The following is a 16,952-nucleotide window of genomic DNA, read 5'->3' on the forward strand; positions in this document are numbered from 1 at the left end:
TACCAACTTTAAGGGAGAGGAGTACGTGCAGAAATGGAATGGAAAAGACATTAGGCCGGGTTGGTGTAATATCGTGTGAAAAAGAAAGTGTTAAACTGTTGTTTGAAAGAGCTGAGAGAGGTGCAGTGTCTGACAGAGAAGGGAAGAGAGCTCCAGAGTGGTGCATGGTGCAGCACAACAGAAGGTTTTTGTTCCGTGCTTCGTATTAAACCACGTTTCATCCGACCAGGCCTTTATATCGGATAAGACCATTCCTTCACTTGGAAACATGTCACAATTCAACACCTTGACTGCTTGCTTAGGTGAGTTGGACTTTTGTTAATGAATTAATGTTTTAAAAAGCTACTCAAACCAGGCGCCGACCAGATCTGAGATGGCGAGTTGAACTGTGTTTGACAAAGGCAGTGTGCCTTTAAGAACGCACCTGAAGATCTAAGTCGTTCCTCACCAGACTTCCTTATGAGTTTGGGTGCTGAGACGCTAAGGACAGTCCTTTGTAATACGTACCACATAGACCACTGTCGGCATTTTGGGTGTAGGCCGTGCCACATGTGCACAGGTTGGTTGTGCAATTTGCCCCCGACACGCAAAGGTTTGCGTAGCCATCTGCTGAGCACCCCTGCCCTGCCTGGATCACTGAAACACCCAGTAGTTACTACAACTAAACTGGTAGTTAGCTACCTTTGCGTCATTCGTATGCCCAGGTGTATTGTCGTGAGATCTCCGTGGCAAAAATTCCGCTACGCATATAGAGTTGGCCCTTTGCAGACACAAATCCAAAATTCATTGCTCTCGCCGTTTGAAACAATTTTGCTGGAATGTTGCTTCCTTTTAGCAGTCATATTTGAAGGAGTAAATCCATCAATCCATTCCCGTATTACCACAATCAAAAAACATAATGATTATACATGCAAGATTGCCACGCTAGAAGCGACACAAATCATAACAGCTTAAAGTAAATAACTGTTGCATGTCATTGGAACGAACAATCAAATGGGTATCCAAAGCAGTCAGTTATGTGTGCCTGTCTTGTGGTAAAAACGACGCTATTGAAAGCCAAACAGTGTAGGTGTAATTTCTTTGAGAATCCATAAAAGGCGGTTTTTAATCACTTTAAGCAAGTAACGTTACAAAAAATACACGGTACATTTCAGTAACTCCTTAACGTATTGCCTTCAAATAGTCCAAACCTTGTGCTTACTAATGTCATCCCATACATATACAATGTATTAAGTCGTTGGAGACATTAGTTATGCTGTTATGCGACATGTCAGAAACAGATTTAAAATTGTAGTTTTTTGCGGACTGAAAAAAACATTTTTGTTCGCAATCTTCAAGAACAATAACGATAGCGCCTCATGCCAACATTGCATGCACTTTGTTGAATAAATGTGGATGTAATGAGAATTTCAACACTAAAGTCATCGTGAGCAAGTTGACCTTGACACATGGTGGGCAGCAAATGTTTCCGGACCACTGTCAGCATTTTGGGTGTAGGACCCCCTACGAGGTTCGGGCGCTTCGCTCCCTGAACTATAGCGCTTCGCGTCATCGATCTGTCCCTAAAATAATTTGTAACCACCCCCCCCCCCCTCTTCAAAAATGATGTATGATGTGATCCGCCTCTGATTTACACATATCTCGAGAGTCATTGTTCTCTTAAAAGACTATGACACTAACTGTCTCGATCTGTGTAAAATGTCACATTTAGGTCAAAATTACAAATAACATATACTGTACGAGCTGGTATTTATGAAAGGAGTTTGGAAAGAATGTCCTTAATCAGAACAAACATCATTGCAAGCATAACTACTTGAATGTTAACGACTCACAGCACACAGCAGCCACGGGGTCGCAGGCCAGGAGCAGAGTTGCGTGGACACACGTGTCATTGCTTACGAAACAGGACTCGTCGATATCTTTGTACTCCGTTTTCACTTATGTAACATAGAAACAAGCAAACTGCTGAATGGAAATAAATTAAGAAAGACCACAGCTCTCAAATGTGTGAATTCACAAATCCTAAGGGAAGAGACAGTATAATATGTGTCTGATAGCTTGGACTCGTAGTATAGTACAGACAGAGAGAGAGAGAGAGAGAGAGAGAGAGAGAGAGAGAGAGAGAGAGAGAGAGAGAGAGAAGAGAGAGAGAGAGAGAGAGAGAGAGAGAGAGAGAGAGAGAGAGAGAGAGAGAGAGAGAGAGAGAGAGAGAGAGAGAGAGAGAGAGAGAGAGAGAGAGAGAGAGAGAGAGAGAGAGAGGAGAGAGAGAGAGAGAGAGAGAGAGAGAGAGAGAGAGAGAGAGAGAGAGAGAGGGTGTGTTTAAAAAAGAGAAGAACGAAACGTTTCAAAATCGTCGTCAACATGTTGGCGAGGCTAGACCACAAGGGACTGTCTGCAACAGAGCCGGCATAAAAAAAAATATGGGTAGCGCCGAATGTATGGCAGCTCGCTTTCCCCGGGGAGAAATCAGCCCGAATTTCCATGAGGGTAACCTCACTGGACTGTAAATCTTATTCAATCCAATCCAATCCAATAATCAGCAATGAGAAATGGTGTGTGATTGTCTTTGGTGTGATATTGACTCCCTAGTTCGTAGTCGCTACCTCCTGCATGCTAGATCGAAGTCATGTTGTTTTTTCACTGATCAGTTGCTGTGCTTCCACAGATCTTTTAGCATGCGATCATTATACTATTCTTTCGGGTTTCTTTTGTTGTTTATTTTCCCATCTTAAATCACGGTTTCATCCTCAGACTGTGCAGTTAAGAATACATTCTTCCACAGTGATGTTCACACAAGACCATCTATATCTTCTCAGGGAACTCTTAGTAATACTTCAGTAACACAACAAAACATGTGGACAGTAAGTAACATTGCGCAAAACCTTCTTGCGGACATAACTGCACTAATCATGGTGTTGTTACATTTAGTCAAGTTTTGACTAAATGTTTTAACATAGAGGGGGAATCGAGACGAGGGTCGTGGTGTATATATATATATGTGTGTGTGTGTGTGTGTGTGTGTGTGTGTGTGTGTGTGTGTGTGTGTGTGTGTGTGTGTGTGTGTGTGTGTCTGTCTGTGCGTGTGTGTGTGTGTGTGTAGAGCGATTCAGACCAAACTACTGGACCGATCTTTATGACATTTTACATGAGAGTTCCTGGGAATGATATCCCCGGACGATTTTTTTTCATTTTTTTCGATAAATACCTTTGATGACGTCATATCCGGCTTTTTGTAAAAGTTGAGGCGGCACTGTCACATCCTCATTTTTTAATCAAATTGATTAAAGCAATCTTCGACGAAGGCCGGACTTCGGTATTGCATTTCAGCTTGGTGGCTTAAAAATTAATTAATGAGTTTGGTCATTAACATTCTGAAAATTGTATAAAAAAATAAAAAAGTTTTTTTATAAAACGACCCAAAATTACGTTTATCTTATTCTTCATCATGTTTTGATTCCAAAAACATATAAATATGTTATATTCGGATTAAAAACAAGCTCTGAAAATTTAAATAATAAAAATTATGTTAAAAATTAAATTTTCGAAATCATTTTAAAAACACTTTTATCTTATTCCTTGTCGGTTCCTGATTCCAAAAACATATAGATATGATATGTTTGGATTAAAAACACGCTCAGAAAGTTAAAACGAAGAGAGGTACAGAAAAGCGTGCTATCCTTCTCAGCGCAACTACTACCCCGCTCTTCTTGTCAATTTCACTGCCTTTGCCACGAGCGGTGGACTGACGATGCTACGAGTATACGGTCTTGCTGAAAAATTGCATTGCGTTCAGTTTCATTCTGTGAGTTCGACAGCTTGACTAAATGTTGTATTTTCGCCTTACGCGACTTGTTTTTATTTGTGACAGTAAGACACTACATGACACCACAAAACAATAAAACTAGTTTCGAAATGGCGGTTGGCTGCTCTCATATTCTAATAATCCTGTTTTTGTTGTTTTTGTAAACGAGCAGACGTAATTTGTGATCTCAAATTAAATCTGAAATCATACGATTTTCTGTCGTCAGTTTTAGATAAAGTTATGCTAGCATAATGGACATCTTCTGTTTGTGTTGTTTATTTTATTTTAATTTTATGCAATTTATATCGCGCACATATCTCAACCACGGATTCAAAGCGCAGGGATTTATTTATGCCGTGTGATATGGAATTTTTTACACACTATATCACGCATTCACATCGGTCAGCAAACCTCAAGCCTATTAAGGCGAGCATTCACCTTTCACGGCCTATTATTCCAAGTCACACGGGTATTTGGTGGACATTTTTATCTATGTCTAAACAATTTTTCCAGGAAAAACCTTTTTGTCAATCGTGGGATCTTTAACATGTTGTGTTAGAGTTACTCACGTTGAGTCGCCCGTATTCGTGTTTGCACGCATAATATGTGACCCTCCACCACGGAATGAGTCGCATGTCACCTTTTCATGATTTTCATATTTTTACATGTTCTTACAGAGTTTTTTATTCTCTATCCAGTGGTGAAAACCGTTTTAGAAAAGAGCGAAAACTTTTCGAGTTATAAGCCTGCGACTATGGTGACACTCACACTGTTACTAGACACCCCCCGGACTTATATTATGCCTAGCGCAGAACCGCGTGAGGTGACATGCGACTCATTTCGTGGTGGAGGGTCACATATGCAGTTTTAAGGCAGTATATTTCCAGGCAAACTGCACTGAACCTAGGATTTGCTGTGAGGCTGTCTATCTTCTCATCCAAGTGTTTCAAGACTTTGACTTCAGTTTTCTCTTTGCAGGAATGTCTGCACTGTACTGACACCTGAAACAATATGCATGTATCACTCTGAGTCTGTTACCATAGCAGCATGTACGTATGCCCCGTTCTGACAAAACTAACCTTGATATTCTGAGGTATACACAGAACTTGAAGTGAATCACAAAAACAATAAGAACAGTAGCATTCACATTTTGCACAAATGATTGCAAATGATTGCAATAACGTCATGTCTCTTCTAGATGTGTGACAATACTGACCTGTTTTATGAAAGAACGCACTGTCTCTTTTAGAGTGTGACTGTCCGACATTGCTAACCAAACAAATATCGATGAACAGAATGTTGGATCTGCTGTAAACGTGTTATAACAAATGTCTAAGAGTTCGTATTTCCTTACAAAACGGCTAGTTATATCACTCCATCAACGTTTCGCCACCGCGTACAATTGCAGATCTAATTTGAGATCACAAATCACTAAATACGTCTGCTCGTTTACAGAAACAAAAGGTAGTTATTTCCCTTTGGCCGTTTCGTAGCAGTACTGATCAGTGTTTCAAAGGAAAAATGTCAGAACCATTTGAAATTGAGAAAGCAGCCCAACGCCATTTTAAAAGGCTTTACTTTTGTTATGGTGTCATGTAGTGTCTTACTGTCACACATAAAACTAACATGAGGATCAGAGAAGTTTTGTCCGCAAGAAAAACGGCGGTGCGCAATTGCATGTTGTGTTACTATACCTGACAATAACTAGGAATTCCCAGAGAGGATAGGGATAGTCATATGTGGACATCACTTTGGCAGCGTTATTTCTGAACTACACAGTCAAGAACGAAATGCATGATCTAAGGCCCCGCTACTGGCTGGATTTTTGACAAAAATCGTTTATTTTCGTTCAAGGTTATGAATAGCCCATATGTATGTAGAAATGGCTGAATTTTATCGTGCATATATTAGTTTTTTGATATTTGGAATACTTGTCGAGATATTTGCACTCAAACAGGCATGTTTTGAAGATTCTGCCGTGTCAAATTTCGTACTTTAGTGGATTACTTGATCTCGCTTGTGTTACGGTCGTATGGTTATGTTTACAGTAGTTTGCGGTAATAATCACCACCGCCATGTTTACTCACTTCCTGTTGTGATTGCTGAACCTTTTTTGAGCGCGTTTGTTGGCAAATTTTGAAAGTTTTAGTTGTGATTAGCAAGAATCATGCCTTCTGGTAAGAGGTGTAGACACAAGACACCAAAAAAGGGAACATTCTGTGGGAATCAACACACCAAAGCTGCGAAGAAGGCGAAAATCACCGACGAAGCTGTCGAACATCATAGGCCTACAAGTTGTGAGTCGAATCTTCGCTCGATACCTGTTGCTGAGAATGAAAACACAGCCCCAATTTTGAGGGCCACGCCCACAACTACGGAAAAGAAATTGAAATTGATGTACAGTGTTTTGAAAGTCTCATCCTCAAGAATTCAAAATGCTCAAAGAGAAGCTCAGGAGACCTCACATGAAGCCAGAATTGCCAGGAGAGAAACCAGGCTGAGACTAGATGAGCAGCATACTGAGGCAGAGGATTTCCATTACCAGGCTGGGGGATACTATTTCAACAGAGAGGGTTTGCTGAGATTTAGGGTTTAAAAAGTTGCCGAAAATCGACGTTTCAAATCAGTTACTCCTTGATATTTTCAAAACTGTTCATTGTATCTGCCTGAAATTGTGCATACTTACTCAGCATGCCCATAGCTATAGCATAAAGCACAAGTAGAAATATATATTTTACATTGTTGCAAGATATTTATATGTAGCTCTATTTCGGGTATTTTGGTAGGCCCACATGACAAAACGTTTGTAAAGTACAGCTTTAGTTCTGCTTCACGCTGCAGTATGGTCAGTTATTGATGTTCAGATGTAAAATGAAAGATTTAGAGTAATTGGTTATGAAAATATCTGGGAGTGACTTTGTGACTTCTGTGTGCTGTTTGGAGGCAACCTACCATCTTTAAAATTCAGCCATTTCTACATGAACATGCCAAATTTGATTGTGAAATAATGATAAATGCCAGAATAACAAAATCATGAAATTTGTACCCGCAGCCAGCTAGTAGTGGGGCTTCTTGAAAGAATTACATAATCTTCACATGCAAACAGATCTGTGGTAAATTTCGATCTAGCACGCATGAGGTAGAGACGACTATAGTGTGCAATATCCAAAAACAAAAAGAATCACGTACCAGTTTGTACAGGCAGGCATGGCCAAATCGTCTGCCCGGTCGCAAGGGGCGAGTATAAAAAATCTGCCGGGCTAGTAGAAACCGCCTAGCAACTCGCCCGACTGGCCAATGACAATTCTGGTCAAATGCGACCCTTTTCGTTGTAATATTTGATTTTAAAGCCATATAAACACTGCAGATCAACTATGTTATTTACCGGGCCAGCGAAATTTCTGTCAGACTAGTGACTTTCTTGAAGTCACTCGCCCGGCTGGATGTGGTTAGTCGAGACTACCTTAATATAGTTTTGGCGATGACTGTTTTGTTGTTGTTAATCTGTTATTTGATGCCGAAAGTTTGACTAAATCTGATCGATCCTCGCATGGTCACATTTCAAGGCAAATTAAAGCTAAGTTCAGGCAAAAAGTATAAAATTGTCATTTTCCTCAATGCCTATGAGCCCAGAGCAGCAGATGATGTGTTTCTGATTATCATTAGGTATGGCATAGGGCAGTCGTATGAGTATTTGCTTTCCTTGGTGTCAACATTTTTTCATTTAGTATTTTTTACAAATGTTATTTATGTATTTATTTATATTGTTATTGTACAGTTGCTGTTTATGAGACCTGAGCAGACAGTTTGACTGAATGTCTGACAACTGTAGAGAATTGGTATACTTCATGTAGATCAATAACTTACCGCAGACACCCGCAGATGCCAAATAATAATTTGCACACACGCATGACTTTGGTGACGTTGACGAAGGGCATTCAGCGTGTGGATCATCGCAGACTGTACCTTTGCAGGCGCCGCCAGGCCTCCCTACCCCTGGATCTGTTGAAACAAATTGGTTTTCGGTTAAATGCTTTGCCATGTAAACGATTCGGCTCACCATCTCAGAGCTGATCAGGCTTATACACAAAATAAGATCATCCCTCAATTTGGACACATAGCCAAATTGAACATCCTGACTGCTTGCTGAATACTGTTAGATTGTAGGGGGTTGTTGAGTGTTAGATGTGTGGTGTGCAAGGGGAGGGATGGTCCTATTCCATGGGAAAGCCCGGCCTGATCTCAGAAGGTGAGTGGAATTGTTGACACAGGACGGTTTGTACCTATAAATATAGATATAGTGTCATTTCTAGTCGGATGCTGTGGGTTCATTACGTGTGTGTGTGTGTCTGGGTGCAAGGACTGGGTGGCCGAGTGGTAACGTACTTGCGCTCGGAAGCGAGATATTGCGAGTTCGACCCTGGGTCAGGGCGTTAGCAATTTTCTTCCCCCTTTCCTAACCTAGGTGGTGGGTTCAAGTGCTAGTCTTTCGGATGAGACGAAAAACCGAGGTCCCTTCGTGTACACTACATTGGGGTGTGCACGTTAAAGATCCCACGATTGACAAAAGGGTCTTTCCTGGCATAGATAAAAATGTCCGTGTGACTTGGAATAATAGGCCGTGAAAAGTAGGATATGCGCCGAAATGGCTGCGATCTGCTGGCCAATGTGAATGCGTGATGTATTGTGTAAAACAATTCCATCTCACACGGCATAAATAAATCCCTGCGCCTTGAATATGTGCTCGATATAAATTGCATACAATAAAAATAAAATAAAATAAAAGAAATAAATCCCTGCGCTTAGAACTGTACCCACGGAATACGCGCGATATAAGCCTCATATTGATTGATTGATTGATTGTCTGTGTGTGTGTGTTACTTGATGAGAGAATGTGTGTGTGAGTGTGAGTGTGTGGGTGTGTGTGTTTGTGTGTGTGTGTGTGTGTGTGTGTGTGTGTGTGTGTGTGTGTGTGTGTGTGTGTGTGTGTGCATTACTTGGTGAGAGTGAGCGAAAGAGTATGCATGCGTGTGTGCGTGCGTGTGTGCGTGCGTGCGTGCGTGCGTGCGTGTGTTCAATGAACTTACAACATTCTCCCCCGGTGACTCCGTAGTAATGTTCATCGCACTCGCAGAATCCGTTGTTCGCCGAGCACGTAGCGTGTGCTCCACACTCTCCACCTGAACCATCGGTACACGCAGCGCCTACTTTGGTCGATGTCACATTCACTGTCAGATTGTACAATCACACATATAATATAGAATCATAGACATTTATTCTTTTACTCTTTCAGCCCTGCTATTTGCTGGACATTACTTCCCCTTGTTCCTGCCTATTTTAGTACTAAATATACCCTTCATTCCTGGGTTCTGTGTTCATATGAGGCCTTCTCCTTATACAGACAACATACTACAGAACCTGAAACATGCGTGTGTACTTACAGTTTGATGACCACATTAACCCAGACCAAGTATATCCAAAGCATGTCTATTGTCTCACTCACATTAAGTCACAGAGTCCTCAGGTAATTGTGTTCTCATAGTCAAGAGGTACGTATCAGCTGTAAGCACACGTTCGTTTCCTCAATGCACAACCCAAAATGTTACTAATCCTGCTTACAAAACACATAGATCTACTTCAAGAGGATGTACTGCACATTATATACACCACCAAATATAAGTCCTTCGCTGGGGGTACGCAGTGCCTTGGCATTGCGCTTCTACTAAATGTGTATACTTGTTCAAGAAACCACAGCATCAAAGAGACACAACTGTAACTATTGACATCATGCCTTTCGGGATGTCTGTCAACTTTTGATTGTGTAACTTGGCTTAAACGTACCGCAAGAATTCCCTAGGCTTCCCGTTGTTCCTGCGTTGCATACACACGTCTCGGACCCGGCGTCAGCCGCACACGTCATTGTGTCGTCACACGAATCTGTGTCACTGGAGGCGCAACTATGGCCAACCGTTTTTTCTGTAATAGCCTCTGAAAAGCCAGTTAAGCATATTCGAAAAAAAATTATTGAAGGACTATCGTAGAAGCGTTGTGGTTGTGATTTCTATTGAAAACACAGCATTCAAAACAAAATTGTCGACAGACTATGACCAAAGTGCAATATCCACTGACAATTTAGTAAAGCATCCCTAAAAGAATATCAAAAGACAATGACAGAAGTTTTGTGATTTCTGAAAATCAAACAAACCAATGAAAACTGTTTCTCGAAAGACTAGAGATGAATAGTAGCAATCATCATTTTCACTGAAAATCAAGCAATAATAGACTCACCGCATGCCCCAGTGTGTATGTTAAGCTTAAAATCAGCATTACACACACAGATGAAGTTCACGCACTGAAGGTTGGAATTAACCACACACGGTGTTGTGTCTGAGCAGGACCCTCCGTGCAAAGCTGTGGGGTCATTTAGCTCTGAAAACAATGAAAAGTGTGGTCAGTCCATGGATCCTTGAATCGGTCATTCAGCCAGCCAATAGTTAATTCCCGAATAATCTTTGCTTCAGTCATCGTTTCAAGCAGTCAGTCAGTCAGGCAGGCATATGTTTACTCATAGTCCTTTGTATAATCACAACTGGCTGATTTGCTACTGTTTTGCTTTATTGCGTAAGTACGGGAGCGTGCGCGTCCTCCCTCTTACCACTGTTGAGTTCTGGCATGCGCTCCACCCCCACCCGTCCCCTGTTGCTGTTTGACATGTGTCTTACCATATGCAAAATGACGACCATGCATGAAACAGATAATTCCCTTGCTAAAGACCCACGCCTCTTAACCCTACAAAAAATGACTTGTATTGTGACGTGACCATGTTACATATCCATGAACTGTTTTCGGAAGTATGCGGATTATTAACCCTATCTTTGGGTTACAAACGATTACAAACGATTCTCATACAAGCTCTTAAGTGGGAAAGTTATCCAAAAAAGGAAGAAAAGAGCTATTACGACATGGATGGATTGAAGATGACTCGCAAGATGCTCTGCAAATGAAGACGTATTTTTAGAGACACACCCCTTCTATTAATATAATAACAATACTACTAATAAAAATAATAACTGGACATGTGTAAGTGCCTAACCTATGGCTATAGGCCCTTTACAAAAGAACATATGCAAAATAGAACAATTAAATGTACAACCTACATAAAACAATTAATCATACGGACACAAATCACCACATGTACTGTTCACACCATCTATACCAACTTTAAGGGAGTGTAGAAATGGAATGGAAAAGACATTAGGCCGGGTTGGTGTAATATTGTGTGAAAAAAAACGTGTTCAACTGTTGTTTGAAAGAGCTGAGAGAGGTGCAGTGTCTGACAGAGAAGGGAAGAGAGCTCCAGAGTGGTGCATGGTGCAGCACAACAGAAGGTTCTTGCTCCGTGCTTCGTATTAAACCATGTTTCATCCGACCAGGCCTTTATATCGGATAAGACCATTCCTTCACTTGGAAACATGTCACAATTCAACACCTTGACTGCTTGCTCAGGTGAGTTGGACTTTTGTTAATAAATTAATTTCTTAAAAAGCTACTCAAACCAGGCGCCGACCAGATCTGAGATGGTGAAACTGTGTTTAAGAAAGGCAGTGTGCCTTTAAGAACGCACCTGAAGTTCTAAGTCGTTCCTCACCAGCCTTCCTTATGAGTTTGGTTGCTGAGACGCTAAGGACAGTCCTTTGTAATACGTACCACATAGACCACTGTCGGCATTTTGAGTGTAGGCCGTGCCACATGTGCACAGGTTGGTTGTGCAATTTGCCCCCGACACGCAGAGGATCGCGTAGCCATCTGCTGAGCACCCCTGCCCTGCCTGGATCACTGAAACACCCATTAGTTACTACAAATAAACTGGTAGTTAGCTACCTTGGCGTTATTCGTATGCCCAGCTGTATTGTCGTGAGATCTCCGTGGCAAAAATTCCGCTACGCATATAGAGTTGGCCCTTTGCAGACAAACATCCAAAATTCATTGCGTTCGCTGTTTGAAACAATTTTGCTGGAATGTTGCTTCCTTTTAGCAGTCATATTTGAAGGAGTAAATCCAACAATCCATTCCCTTATTACCCCAATCAGAAAACAGAATGATTATACATGCAAGGTTGCAACGCTAGAAGCGACACAAATCATAACAGCTTATAAGGGGAGAGGTGGCACGAACAATTTCTACTGGATGTTTACACTTTTCCTTGCAATATTTGTTATGTATTATCATGCAAAAACACATAAAAAAACTTATTTGTGCAAACGTTTTGACTAAGGATCTTTTTATGGGTAAAAACGCCTGATTTTTTACTTAAAAACATGAAACGGCCTATCCTGCTCGAGCCTGATATTTTAGAAATTTCTCAAACTGACAACCTCATATGTATTGTTATGAACTCATAAGTAGCATCTGTCAGTAGTTACAGAGCATTTTTATTAGTATCAGCCTTAGTTTCCAGTCCCCCAAAAAAAGGCCGACATTATATTTTCGCATGAAAATGCTATGTCAGGCTTTTATTCTAATTCATAAAAATATATATATATATATTTTAAAAGCGCTCCTGTAACTACGGGGCGAATTTATTAACAATGATTGGGGTGAAAAAATTGGTAGTCTACCACAAGTAGATGAGAAGTGAAGACCTTCGTCGCGTGGTTACCATCCTTGAACATCATATTCTGAGAAAATGGTGATTGAAAGTTTGTGAATAGTTTCTGTAAAAAAGATGAAGACAGATGGCCAAATAAAGATTATATATAGGTTACACACTCCGAGTTCTGAATATCGTGCATATTTTCCCAAGGGTCGATTTTCAGGTATTACCGAGCCTCTGGCGAGGTAATACCTGTAAATCAACCCGAGGGAAAATATGCACGATATTCAGGACGAGGTGTGTAAGGTTTTTATCCTATTACTCCGACGTTTTCATTAACAAAACGAACTTTTTGACACACACTCTGCGAGTGCCTGTTTACTGCTCATCAAACCTTCTGCCACCGAAAATCGTGTCATGATACTCATGTGCGAAACGAGTCCCCTTTTGTCTTTTTGTTTTCAGGATTGTGCCGTTGAATGCATTTGATACTGTGCAGTTACCGGCCGGTTTCAGTCGGTTACCCGAGCTGGCATTCGTCAAAACTGCGAAAGACCGCATTCTGATAATCTTCGCTTCACAGCTAGTGACGGGAGAGAATGATACCCGAAGGGAAGTAACTCATTTTTGACCTGAGTTCAGGATTCGAAAGACCGCGTGTGTGATTTTACAAGCGATGAAGATGATTGCTGAGTTTGTGCTTATTCGAGCCTTTGTGCTTCAGTGTTCAAATTTGGATTACCTACTTCTTCAATCGTCACTTACTGATTTAGGTGAGCCTAACCTTGATGTCTGTCGTTGTCTTAGGCCATTAGGTCTGGGGGAAAATGGCGCACCACTGTCGAGTTGTTTTTATGCGGCAACGCATGTAGCCTAGTGGTCTCTGTATGTCCAAGATCCGACCTTCTTCGCCACCTTTTATTCTAACAGTATCACCAACTTTGAAAATGGCAATTTCCATGCTGGTCAACTTGAGCCGAAGGTACTACATGTATAGCAAACGACAGATCCTGCAGCAGACGACAGATCTGTAGCAGACGACTGATCAGACAGCCGTGTTCTATTGAACCATACTTAGCAATCAATGCTCTAAAAGCGATAACAAATGAACAACACTATAAGCATACTGTTTTAGTGTAAGTTTTATTTTTTTTCAATCAGGATGTTCTTGGGGTTGATCTAAGCGGTTGCCCGTGAAGCGAACCTCGTTACGACAACTTTACTAGAGTTGTGCGCCTTGAATCACTGTGTGTCTCTGTCGCTCTCTCTCGTGCTCTCTGTCTTTCTCTAGGTATGTTCATTTTAGGTATGAAATGATAGCATGTGCATGTGTGTAGGTATGCGAGCGCACGCTCGCGCGCGCGAGCATGTGTGTGTGTATATGGGTGCGTCTCAGAAACTGAACCTTTTGTGTGTGCCATAATCAAATTAGCCCACAATTGAAACATACTGAATTTTAAATCATGATATTGGTATTTTTGAGAAGTAAAATGAATAAAGAAATAGTACAAACAAAACTGAGTATTCTGCATGATTATTATGAAGGTTGTTTTGCGAAAGAAATGATTGGATGCGTGAAAAATGGAGGTCTGATCTGTGACATGAACCATCAACTAGTTTTGCACCTCACTACAAGAATCGTTTAGAATGTCCAAGGACTGCTATTCTTGTTATGTGTGTTTGGTTTAAGTGTACTTGACAGTTGAAATGTTATTTTGTCCACAGAATTGTTTTTTTAAACGAAATTAATCGCTTGAAAGTTTGCCATCACTGTCGTAACATATGTTTCCACACGCGTGCAACAGCAACAAGTCCTAAATTTGAACTTTAGAATTTGCATATTCATCTTCAACACGACCTTGACATGAAAGGGCATAGAAAATCGCTAAGCTAAATGTTATTTAAGTACTATTTTCTCAAAATTGCATCTGCAAACTAAGTTTAAAGTTGCGCAATATGACATGCTTCTTCAAAATTCAGTTACGATGGTGAACGGTTTTGCAAATAATGTTCAGAGTTTTGAAGAAAGATTAGAACTATTTTGCGCGTAGTGACTTAGAGGTGCGGGTGACTACGCATGCGCAGTTACAGAGAGAAATAGTTCAGCTTCCAGCAGCGAAGAAAGATTTCGAGAATGTTTCCGAAGTCTGTGATTTTGTTACGACAGTGATCAACACCCAAGGTTCTTGAGAAAAGGTGAGTTTTTGCTGCTATGATATTCTATGAAGTGAAAAATTAGGCTAAACATTTGTTAATAATAGTTTTTCTTTCGATTTCACCTAGTCAAAACTTGACTAAATGTTTTAACATAGAGGGGGAATCAAAACGAGGGTCGTGGTGTATGTGTGTGTGTGTGTGTCTGTCTGTGCGTGTGTGTGTGTAGAGCGATTCAGACTAAACTACTGGACCGATCTTTATGAAATTTGACATGAGAGTTCCTGGGAATGATATCCCCGGACGTTTTTTTCTTTTTTTCGATAAATATTTTTGATGACGTCATATCCGGCTTTTTGTAAAAGTTTAGGCGGCACTATCACACCCTCATTTTTCAATCAAATTGATTGAAATTTTTGTAAAGCAATCTTCGACGAAGGCCGGACTTCGGTATTGCATTTCAGCTTGGTGGCTTAAAAATTAATTAATGACTTTGGCCATTAAAAATCGGAAAATTGTAATAATTTTTTTTTTTATATATAAAACGATCCAAATTTACGTTCATCTTATTTGACATTTCCTGATTCCAAAAACATATAAATATGTTATATTTGGATTAAAAACAAGCTCTGAAAATTAAAAATATAAAAATTATGATGAAAATTAAATCGATTTAAAGGAACGGTAAGTGTCAATGTTTTCTTTAATTGTAAAAGTTGTATGTTCAATGAAATGGTAAGTCTGAACAAAATAATTACTTTATTTTGTTTTTAGCCAGTGAATGTGGATGCATCAAAATCTTGATAGACATCAAACAAATTCATGTTAGTGAAACTAGTACACATATTGCATCAATCTTTGGTTGAAATCGCAGGTACTTGCATGTTTCAGGTGCAAGAGATTCGACCTGATGAACTGGTTGTAAAGTTCCTTCGAAGTAAACCGGAGGGGAACTACTATTGCTTTCCAGGGATCGATGATATTTCCTTAGTCCCTACATCTGATGCAACCATGATTCGTGACCCCACCTTCAATGCCAGGGGGCATTATTTCTTTTGAAATAAATTAATTAACTGCAAGTGGCAACTGTTCTATATGCAACCAATGCCTTTGGTTTATTGTCTTAACAATTGGATGAACGACTTTTGAACATTTGCATTCTTCATGTCAAACCTTATAATACATGTCTGGTTGTTCGTTTCCGAGTTACGTCGGTGATGAACTTTTCCTTAATGTTTCTCTTTTTTGGGGCCAAGTTTGCTTGATTTTGTCCAGCTTTTTTTTCTTTCTGTTCCTGTTTTAGTGTTTGGCATTTTACCTAAGAAGAATCTGGTTGCAAAATTAGCTTGATTTAGTAAAGTTTGTTGGAAAAAGCATAACCGTTTCTTTGTTACAAAAGGGATGTTTCCATGTTACATCGGTGACCATTTTGCATTCTTTTGGGATAACTTTCTAACATTTTGTCTTAGAGCAACAAATCTTTGTATATATGCTATTGTGAAGGTTAAATGTCAATAAGACTGAATGAATGCCATGTATCAACATGTTCTGATCAGGATATCATTAATTAATTTTCATGTTTGTATTGAAATTTTGACGAATGCATGGAACTTTGAAAAAAACATTATTTTGTTGTTTGCATGTAGTCATTTCATATTGAACTCTATAATGGCTTGTGATTCAACAATAATAACTGAATAAAAGTCGTGTTCAGCCTTATAAATGCAGTTTTGTTGTCTTTTATTGTTTCCATGTTACACGGGTGATTTTGCACACATGGTCCAAATAATGCTCAATATATGGCAAACTAAAGGCAATGTTATATTTTTTCTTGTTTAAACTGAAAAGGTACACCCTGAGAAGTGTGTAAATAGTATTATCAAAGTTTTCTGGGAAGATTTTACTTTTGGTGATAATGTCACAAACAGAGGACGAGATTCTGAGACGCACCCATATGTGTGCGTGTGTGCGTGTGTGTGTGTGTGTGTAAGCGAGTGTGTGTTTGTGTGTGCGTGTGTGTGTATGTGTGCGTGTGTGTGTGTGTATGTGTGTGTGTGTATGTGTGTGTGTGTGTATGTGCGCAGTCTTTGCTTTCGTTTACAATTATTCTCTGTACATGTTCCAAGGACAGGTTGGAAGATTAGGCCAAGCCTAAAACCTTTATCCTTATGTAATAAAGTTCTGAGTTCTGAGTTCTCTCAGTCTCACCGCGTCGGACAACTCATAATCTTCACTCAGCTCTATTCACCCAAACAGATTATGTACATTCTTTGTTGTTTTTATTTCTTCAATGATAATGTTTGTAGATCGTTAGCCAAACGTCAGTTCGACTTTTATACCGCAGCATATCTCAATCGTTTTGCTGAAAAAAAGTAGTCCCCGAGTTAACGATAAATATGCAGA

The 16,952-nt window shown here is 40.1% G+C and overlaps 1 protein-coding gene and 1 long non-coding RNA gene across 2 annotated transcripts in view; both read right to left on the minus strand.

The window, feature by feature from the left end:
• Positions 1 to 513: 513 nt before the first annotated feature.
• LOC138972319 (uncharacterized) lies at positions 514 to 9,016 on the minus strand. Its single transcript, XR_011457554.1, has 4 exons — positions 8,890 to 9,016; positions 7,670 to 7,804; positions 1,833 to 1,937; positions 514 to 636 (listed from the first exon to the last, which is right to left on the minus strand). It is a non-coding gene; the product is annotated as an uncharacterized lncRNA (long non-coding RNA).
• Positions 9,017 to 11,459: 2,443 nt separating this feature from the next.
• Positions 11,460 to 16,952, minus strand: part of LOC138974654 (cell death abnormality protein 1-like) — a 29,775-nt gene continuing 24,282 nt past the window's right edge. Inside the window, exon 8 of the mRNA XM_070347377.1 lies at positions 11,460 to 11,638. Within this exon, the coding sequence (XP_070203478.1) occupies positions 11,460 to 11,638 (179 nt within the window). The remainder of the gene's footprint in view (positions 11,639 to 16,952) is intronic.

Source organism: Littorina saxatilis, linkage group LG8, assembly GCF_037325665.1.
Source record: "Littorina saxatilis isolate snail1 linkage group LG8, US_GU_Lsax_2.0, whole genome shotgun sequence".
Taxonomy (NCBI): Eukaryota; Metazoa; Mollusca; class Gastropoda; order Littorinimorpha; family Littorinidae; genus Littorina; species Littorina saxatilis.